Source organism: Bombina bombina, chromosome 1 (assembly GCF_027579735.1).
Source record: "Bombina bombina isolate aBomBom1 chromosome 1, aBomBom1.pri, whole genome shotgun sequence".
NCBI lineage: Eukaryota > Metazoa > Chordata > Amphibia > Anura > Bombinatoridae > Bombina > Bombina bombina.
In genome coordinates, this window is record NC_069499.1 from 1,373,239,259 (window position 1) to 1,373,249,734 (window position 10,476).

The 10,476-nt window shown below is 34.2% G+C and overlaps 1 protein-coding gene across 1 annotated transcript; it reads left to right on the forward strand.

Annotated features, from left to right (window-relative positions):
- The first annotated feature begins 6,678 nt into the window (after positions 1–6,678).
- On the forward strand, positions 6,679–9,727 carry LOC128642747 (uncharacterized). The gene is made up of 2 exons (XM_053695540.1): positions 6,679–6,833; positions 8,298–9,727. Exons 1-2 carry the CDS (start codon positions 6,696–6,698, stop codon positions 9,594–9,596), a joined length of 1,437 nt encoding a protein of 478 aa, XP_053551515.1. The 5' UTR covers positions 6,679–6,695; the 3' UTR covers positions 9,597–9,727.
- Positions 9,728–10,476: the final 749 nt, after the last annotated feature.

The window sequence follows — 10,476 nt, forward strand, 5'->3', positions numbered from 1 at the left end:
CGGCAGCACAGCTGCTCAGTGACACAAAGCAGCGCGAGGACCGGCAAGTGAAGGCGCACGAGAGACTAGTAGTAAATATCCAATTATGACAACCTCACAGCCTATCAAATCTTTAGTAATGGCGTTTCATACCCAGTGAACCCTTTGGCACCTATCCAGAGAGTCACCAGAAGGATCTATCATTTCTTCGTCCCAAAAACCTTCAGTGTTGCACACAGATTGATATCTGAGATTTGACTCCCTATTTCTGTCTCTGTAATTGTAATTTATCCAACCAATCAGAAAGTGAGTCGGTGGGTCACTTTGTCATGGAGAGTCAAGTCTGTGGTGCAAGAAGCAAGTTGAGGGGCATTCTAGACTATATCAGCATGTCAAACTATTGACATTTAAAATAATGACTTAATTAGAAGCTCTTTTTACGTCTGTATTATTTTAATGTTCAATTAATGACAACATCCTAAAACGGTATACGGCATAAGGCAATTGCTCTATCCTTATGTATGAGAAACCTGAAGCCATCATGTTCACTTATAGAAAACCATTGAAAGCTTACGTCAGTTTGTAATTGTAAATACGTTTATTCATCTTACAAGGGCAACATCATTAACGTCTTCTTGAATGGACATAGTATTCAACAATTGTCAATCATATTTATGCAAGAACAGCTCTTTATATTTTCACATGAAAAGGTTTAAAGTCAAAATGAATCGTTCATGGATCAGTTAGGGTGTGCACATTAAATAGACTTTTTATTGTACTTCTATTATTACATTTACTTTGTTCTATGTGTATCTTTTGTTGAAAAGTATACCTAGGTAGGCTCAGGATCAGTGTACTACTGGGAGCTAGCTGCTGATTGGTGGTTACAAATATAAGCATCTTGTCCTTGGCTCAAAGGATATCTTCAGCTAGGTCCAAGTAGTGTGTTTCGTTTGGCACTAGTATGTCCATTTAAAGGGACACCATTATCTTTTATGATTCAGATAGAGCAAACAATTTTAAACAACATTGACATTTACTACTTATATTATCAGATCTGTTTCATTATCTTGGTATCCTTTATTGAAGATGCGGCAATGCACTACTGGGAGCTAGCTGAAAACATCAAGTGAGCCAATGACAACAGGCATATAAGTGCAGCCACCAACCAACAGCTAGCTCCTAATAGTGCAGTGCTTCTCCAGAGCTTACCTAGGAATGCTTTTCAACAAATGATAACAAGGAAACAAATAGAAGTACATTGTTGTTTAAAATGACATGCTCTATCTGAATCATGAAAGCAAATATTGGGGTTTTATTACCCTTTAATATGATAGAAAGGTCCATAAGGAAATGTGCATGGGTGCATTAAATGTTTGCAGTAAACTTTTAGTCCATTGTTATGAAATCTCTGATAGACATCACAAGAAGCTTTTCAAAGTATAAAAAAAAGCTGACACTTACATAGCAGATGATACATTTATAGAAAATCACAGAAAATAACTTGAAGATTGTTATACAATTAAAGGGGCACGGAACCCAAAAAAATTTCTTCCGTGATTCAGATAGAGCATGCAATTTTAAGCAACTTTCTAATTTACTCCTATTATCAAATTTTCTTCATTCTCTTGGTATCTTTATTTAAAATGCAAGTATGTAAGTTTGGATGCCGGCCCATTTTTGGTGAACAACCTGGGTTGTTCTTGCTGATTGGTGGATAAATTCACTCACCAATAAACAAGTGCTGTCCAGGGTCTGAACCAAAAAATAGCTTAGATACCTTCTTTTTCAAATAAAGATAGCAAACGAACAAAGAAAAATTGATAATAGGAGTAAATTAGAAAGTTGCTTAAAATTGCATGCTCTATCTGAATCACGAAAGAAAAAAAATTTGGGTTCAGTGTCACTTTAATTTTCAACTAATAAAGCAATAAAATCCAAGGCAGGATATAAACAGAAAAAAATGGTGTAAAAACGGCTGTAATTGCTCTTGTAAATGTGTCACCAGCCCTTTTTTACAGGTTTGTACAAAAGGAAATACAGTGTTAAACTATAGAAACCTAAAGACTAACATATCATCAGCAGTTCATACAAGCTGAGTGATATTCTACCAGAACACTGGAGTCTACTACAAGTCAGTTTCAGAGACATAAGTCCTGACTTAGCTCAGCTACAATATGTAGCGAGGTTTCCTGCGTACACTGTTCTCTTGCACTTGTCTAACAGAAGTTTGTTAAGAAAATAAGGTTTTGCCCAGTCTGTCAGGCTTCATCGTAAGGTTTTGCCCAGTCTGTCAGGCTTCATCGTAAAGAATTGGCCATGAGAACGAATCAAGATTAGGCGCTTAACCAAAAAAAAGAACACAATTTATTTTGCTAAAATTTTCGATTCCTGGTAAGTTGGTATTGGACACAAAAAGGTAATGTCGGTTTTTTGTTTTTTGAAAGTCTAAAATATAATCAGCAGTTCACAAAGACGGAGTTATGCTCTACCAGAAGACTGAAGTCAACTACAAGTCAGTTTCAGGGACATAAGCCCTGATTTAGCTTTTTTACAATATGTAATGAGCTTTCTTGTACATACTGTTCTCTTGCACTTATCTAGCAACAGAAGGGATATTAAAGTAAAAAATAAACTTGCACGATTCAGATAGAGCATGTCATTTTAAGACACTTTAAATTTACTTCTATTTTTAAATGTGCTTTGTTCTTATGGTATTACTTGTTGAAAAAGAATATCCACATACTACACTAGTGGGAGCTAGCTGTTTATTGGTGCCTGCACACAGTTGTGTCTTGTGATTGGCTAATTAGATGTGCTCAGCTAGCAGCCAATGTTGCTTCACCAAAGGATAACAAGAGAAAGAAGCAAATTTGATAACATTGAAAGTTGATTAACATTGTATGTTCTATCCGAATCAGGAAATAAAATTTATGGGTTTCCTGATCTTTAAGAAAAAAAGGTTTCACTAAGTTTGTCAGACTTAATTGTAAAGATATTTGCCATGGGTATAAAAGAATCAAGATTAGGTATTTGACCATGATTACATTTGCTAAAATGTTAGATTCCTGGTAAGATGATATTGGACAAAAAACTGCTTGTAGTTTGTTCTATATTAATAAATATATATTGTTTTTAAATGATATGAGAATAGTAACAGTGCTCATGGCCAATTGAATGATCTTTACTCATTATTGTTGAATTGTATTTAAACCCTGAATATGTTATTTCATCTGAGGCATTTCCCTGAATTTGTTGTATTTTTGATGAAGAGAAATGTTGGCCTTTTATTATTACAACATCCTTTTCTCAGGTATACTGGGAGGGAGATACATCCAAAACCAAACTGCCAAAAAAAATAGTTGTCTTGCTTTATAAAGAGAACTTTTTTGCTTTTCACCCATTTTATTGTTTCCACGAAATCCCCTGAACATTGAATGTTATATTTTATTGGTTACATTTGTCCCACGTCTTTCTTTCATATAGTGAGGTTTGCTGCTATGCAATTAAAGATGGATGGCAACATCTTGAGAAATGAGGCTACGTTAAATCATTTAAGATGTTTGTGAATATAATAATGTGCTTCTATTTTATTATTATATAATTAATTACTATTTGTTTCTGTTTTCATACTCTGTATTTGAACCTTCCAAGTAGTCTTGTGTTTATATGTTTTACTTGTTATAAACAGTAAAAAGTCAGTAGGTTGAGGAACTCCTTCCATGCTGTCATGTAAACAATATTTAGCTTAAACAAACTTTCTGTTTTAAATATATACAGCATAACTGTTGGTGAAAGCTGCTATATCCATCCTAAAGAACGTATAATGTCGTTAGTATTATCCATTAAAGGGACAGTCTACACCAGAATTTGTATTGTTTTAAAAGATAGATAATCCCTTTATTATCCATTCCACAGTTTTGCATAACAAACACAGTTATATTAATATACTTCTTACCTCTGTGATTACCTTGTATCTAAGCATCTTCTGACAGCCCCCTGATCACATGAAATTTTATTTATTATCTATTGACTTGTATTTTTTGTGTTGTGCTGACTCTTAAATAACTCCACGGGCGAGAGCACAATGTAATCTATATGGCCCACATGAACTAACAGTCTCCTGATGTGAAAAGCAAATAACATAATATGTGATAAGAGGCTGTCTGTAGTGGCTTGGAAACAGGCAGACATTTAGAGGTTTAAATGTTATAAAGTATAGTAATATAACAATGTGGGTTGTGCCATGCTGGGGAATGGGTAGTAAAGGCGTTGTCTATCTTTTTAAATAATAACAATTTTGGTGTTGACTTTCCCTTTAAATAGCATGAAAAAATAATCAGCATTTTATGTAATAAAACTTTTCAAGGAAATCTTCTGTAGCGTATTCTACCAAGCTTTGGCATTCACAGGGTTATAGTTTTGTCTCATTTGCTACCAATGATTTCAAAGAAGAGCAATGTATGAGTTAGCATCTGAATTGATTTTTACCATTACTTTCTCTGTACAAGAAATATAAATGTTAGTTGTCCTACTGCCTGTAAAAATCTCTAATTGATATCTATAGCACATTTTCATTGGGAAATGTATAAACACTTTCTAACATGTGTAAGGACTACATTTTGCAAGAAAATTGTTTAAATTGGAGATTGTGTTAAACTGTGATGGTCATTCTGTGTCCCAGGGGGGCACATTTGTCTCTTAGAGGTTCCCTGCAGCACCTGACCTTTTCTCTAGTGCAGGAAAAATGCCCCGTCTTACATTCAGAAAATACATATTCTCTATTTTGTTTAAAAAAATATTTGCATTTCATATATAACCTACTCAACTTCCCCCAATCCAATTTTTCACATACATATAGATTTCAGTGGGTTACCAAAAAAATCCTTTTAGAGATCAGATCTGCTTATGTAGCCCATTGAGTGCTAGTGGTCTGCTTTAAAGGGACAACCCCAACATTTTGGAGTTGACTGTCCCTTTAAGTTTGGGAATGAGTATGGATGGTGTTTGTGAATATGTAAATTATCAAAACAGTCTCTGTGTCATCTGCTTAATAAACTAGTTCTATAAAGTTACATTGTTTATTTAAATCAGTGATGACTACTTGTTGTGTATCAAATGAAGGTAAATGGTACAGCAGGTTTACTTTTATTTATTACCTGCTATAACAAGATTGTTAGGCCGTTATTCATGTTATGGTCATTACATTTAATATAAAAAGTTACATGAGTCCTTGTTGGTCCCCTTAAACAGAAGTATTAGAGATTTGATCCTAGCTTAAAAGCCATCATAATGATTGGATGTTATTAATGACCAGTATCATGGGATAGGGTGTGTTGGGTGAGGGAGATAGGGTGTGCCAAGCTGTGTCACTCTGGGTAGTACCACTATAATTGATGATGCAGGTTCAACTGGTCTGGGTTGGGATCAAATCAGAAAATGGAATGTGACAGGATGGAGCCTCCTATCTCAAATTAGGACACTGAATCACTATATATGTTCAATTGTTCTTGTACTCTCAGTTCTCTCTCTGTTGTCATCTTGGTGAACAAGGTAAGAGGGGATTTTTCAGAAAACTGTTTTGTCTTAAAAAGCTTTTCTCTGTTAAAATGTAAGCATGTAGTGAGCAGATTCATTACCTTTATTATTAACAAGAGAGGGAATTGAATCATTGACATCCATGTATGGAGAAACAACTCTTAGGAAAACATGACAAACATATAATACGTCATGTACACTTTGAAATTAATCTATATCTATCTATCGCTCTGTCTGCATGTCTGTCTGTCTCTATCTATCTATATCTTTTGCTCTGTCTGTCTGTCTCTATCTATCTATCATCTATCGCTCTGTCTGTATGTCTCTATCTTTCTATCTATCTTTCTATCTATCATCTATCTATCGCTAACTCTATCTATCTATATATCAATCTATCTTTATCTATCAATCTATCTATTTATCTGTCTGTTTTTCTTTCTACCTTTTTAAATTATTCTAGGCTTTGCCAAAGTTCTGTGAAAATGTTTTTAATCACCTGGTAGATTTGAAATGGTACATTTTAAAATAAATATTTTCAATAAGAAATGTAATTTTAATAACATAGATTGTTTTATTTTCTTATGCGTATAGAGATCTATTTATTTTTTTACAAGACAATCTTTGCAGTTCTATGAAAGTACTACACAATGCATTATTTAGTAATACCGATAGATATATTAGTATAGTTTAGCTGTGTACTCTATACCTTTTCCAGTTTCTGACAATATAATCTTTCTTCTGTAAGATACAGGAAATACTGTTTATGAATATTATACAATATTTAAACATATTGTTGCTTGTTCTATTAAACGTATATACATTATTTGTTATGCATCACTATTTTCAGTAGTAGAAAAAAGGGTAGTACAGATATAGTTTTTTGAAATACACATCTCTGCCTAAAATTAACTCCACCAACAGGTATCTGACAGATATGTAACAATATAAACATTTCATTCTTTATTCCCCTGATCTTTAAACATTCTAAAATGTTCACTTTCTAAGCCATAAATGATGAAGTTTGAGCAAATAATGAGTCACTTACATTTCTAGTTGTGGTTAAGTGGTTTGAAACCTGTCACTTAATAATAGTTTCTTGTTTTTAAGTGTGAGCGTCTTTAGTTTTACAAGTCTGAAATGTGTTTCTCACTCTACAGAACCCAGATCACTGTACAACAATGCCAAAGCTCACAGCAGTTATCCAGGATACCATCACAATTTTCCATAATTATTCCAAGAAGGAATGTAGCAACCATAAATTAAATAAGGAAGAGCTGAATCAGCTCATACAGAATGAGTTCTCAGATGTCATCAAGGTAGGTTAAATATGCCCAATTATATTCATAGTGTTGGCAATTCTCTTGTGCTACAGATGAGCTAAAGACTATAAGGAGGTGTGGATTTCAGGATCATTGTGATTTATTGCAAAACAATTAAATGAGCAGACTTACATCTTATTCTGTAACTTATTATGGGGATGTATTGATGTAGTAGTCTCTAGTTGGGTGGTGTATAATATATATGTAGATGGACAGACAGACAGATTGATATATAAAAATAATGAACATCTGAATACTGTGTATTCATTGGTTATTGAATACTAATAATAAAAACCAGGTATGTAGTATTATTACTATACTGAGTTAATACTTATATTGATATCTAGAGCTAGGAAAGTTTCTCACTGTAGCTTAAAGCCTAAATGAACATTTGACTCACAATATATTTTGATTAATTATTATTTAAATGGTACTTTTATTACTTAATGGAACAATAAAATAGAGTCTGTATCACTAATAAACTATAACGTATGGTTAAGCTATTTTGTATATGTATGTGCTTTCTCAATCTGCCACTGCCTCTTTTACTCCTCATGAAGATTACATTGTTACAAAGGGACCTTAAATGGCCCTCAAAGGGACATTTTTAATGCAAAAATGTTCTGAATCGCCTACATTGTAACTACGAAGCAAGAAATTGCTGGTGAATAGCTGCTACATTTGGCTGATGCTCATGATTGGCTACCAAGCCAGGACTTTCTCTATGTGTTTAACATCTTTGCAGGGGTTTAAGATGTACACATTACAGCCTGATTTTTGTATTTGCATTAGAATGTCATTTTATTTCAATGTCAATTAATTATATGTACTAATAGTAATAGAAGGGTCAAAATTAAAATGTTCATGGGTGCATTTTATTTTGAAATAGAAATAGTCACGCAATATACTTTCATTATCAAAAATGCTTCTAGTAAAAATTATTGATGTTATTCAGCAGCATATGCACATATTCTGTGAGGGCTCATGCACCAGTATCCAAACACCACACCTGCTCACATAGCATAGTGGTGTGCCTTGTGCTACTGTAGACATAATTTGCTGTAAAAGCCACTATCTAAGAAGGTGTGCTGCTTGAATGATAATACACAGTGCAATAAGAGGATATGTGTGTATGCTGCTAAAAAAGAAGTAATAACTTTTACGAGAAGTATTTTTTGTTAATGAAAGTATATAATAAAAATTCTTCTATATAAAATTGAAATACAGCCAGGCACATTTCAATTTGGACTTTTCTATCCCTTTAATTTAATAAACATGTGTGTTAATTAATACGACTATAAGTACTGTTAAATATGATGCCTTGCTATGTCTTTTCTCAAGGCACATTGCAAAGTGAGCAAGCCAAACATTCTGAATAATCAATACTTGCATTGGGATTTTAGAAATATGTTTAAATATGATTCTAGCCCAATAATAATATATTATATATTTTTATTTCAGAACCCCAAAGACCCCCAAACAATTGCAACTTTAATTAAAATTCTAGATGAAAATAATGATGGAGAGGTTGATTTTGATGAGTTCTGTGACCTCCTATGTAAGGTGTTTAAAACCTACTACAAAGTAGTGTATCAATCTGAGGACTCATGTGAAAAACAGCCACAAGGCTCCGGGAAGAATGAAGGCTCAACAACCCAAACAGCAGAGGTGAAGTCGACAACACAAGAAGAAAACAAACCAGACTCAACTAAATATTACCAAAAACCCATCTTCCCAAAATATGATCAGGAAGTACTGCATGAGCCCAAAGAATTTAGTCAGGAAATTGATAACAAACCAGTTCGAAGTGGCTATGATACAGCATCAGATGCAAATCTAAAATGTGCAGATGTCCCCACCGGGCAGGTATCAACACAGACAGAACCTAATAAAACTGCTCCAGTTGAGCACAAAAGTGAAGAATATCATGAACCAAAGGATAATCTGTACGGCGTTGAACAAAAGTCAGCTCCAATAAATACAAATAACAAATCAACACCAACTAAATATGAGCAAACTACTTCCACAGTGACAAAAGAAGAACCTCAAAAATCAGACTGTTCTTCTAAAAAAGAAGAACATAAAGAGCAGTATGAACAGAAAAGTTCAGAAAATAAAGATAAGAAATATGAAGTAACACAATCAGAGAAAACCACTACCCAGACTCCATCAAATCAGGAAAAGAAAGACCAAACATATCAACCAGGGAAAATAACAATTTTGCCTTTAGCAGATCATGAAACTGATCATACGTCACAGGCAGAACACACAACTCCTAAGCCTACATCAGGACAGGAAAAGAAGAATGAAACACAACATGACAAAATGGCTGAGGTACAGCTAAAATATCAAACACCTCAACCCTACAAACCAATATCTTCACCTCCAAAGGAAAATGAGACATCCTATCAAGAACATACAACATCACAACTCCCAAAAGAGCAGGAACAACCAGCCAAAACAATTCCTCAGCCTTCCCAACAGACCCCACCTGACTATCAACAGCCACAGAAATATTATCAACAACCAGTGTTCCCAACTCCCCAGGAGAAGACTACTGAAAGCCAAATCCCAGAGCAGCCACCAAAGTATAGTCAGTGTAAAGAGGATCCTGCCCAACCACAAAAGCCTGTAGTGGAACAGCAACCACAAAAGCCTGTAGTGGAACAGCAACCACAAAAGCCTGTAGTGGAACAGCAACCACAACAGCAGTCTCAGCAATACAAAAAGGTGTACAAGTATGATTACCAATCCCACTGAGAAGAATCCCAGAGATAATGAATCTGTGCAATAATATGTAATTAAATGGGAAAACATAATCACAATCTTGCTATTGCTTTTGTAAAACTAATCTGGTTTATTTGCTGAATAATAAAGAAAAGCTACTAATATTTCTTGGAGTCGAATTTTCTCATGAAAGCAGGTTAAGTTGTGCAATAAAGTTGCTTCTACGTGATATATAGTTGTAACTTATAGGTTATAAATAGTTATCACTATTTAAAGCTTAGTTATAAAACAACATGCGGCAAACACAGCAATCCTATTGAGTCGAATGGATAAATTAATCATTAAAATGAGTTTATTAAATCTAGCACAAAGAATAAAAGAATAAGGGCTAATATGCACATTTATATATAGATAGATAGATAGATAGATAGATAGATAGATAGATAGATATGTGTGTGTGTAGGTGTATATATATATATATATATATATATATATACACACACACACACACATATATATATAATTTTAGGGGGGGGGGATTGTATTTATATATATCAAGAGATCCTCTGATCAACCATACCACCTGTTAACCCTCCCAGCCTCATTTATAACTATACAAAACGGAGTTCTATGAACTACACACTAACAAATCTATTAAGAAACCATCACCCATTGGTCCTCTCAATGACCCCTAGCCATAACTGCCCCACACCCATGTTAAATTCCCCACCTAAAAAAACTATCCACCACCCAGCATTTAAGGACCCCCCTCAGTGACCCCAACCCACTTAAACAGGCTTCATCAATCTTGTTTCCAAAGACCCAATGCAATGATACCACATACCTTTGTGACCCTATTTTTCTGCTTGGTCTGAAAATTTCTGAAGTAATATACAACAAGATAGCTGCAATT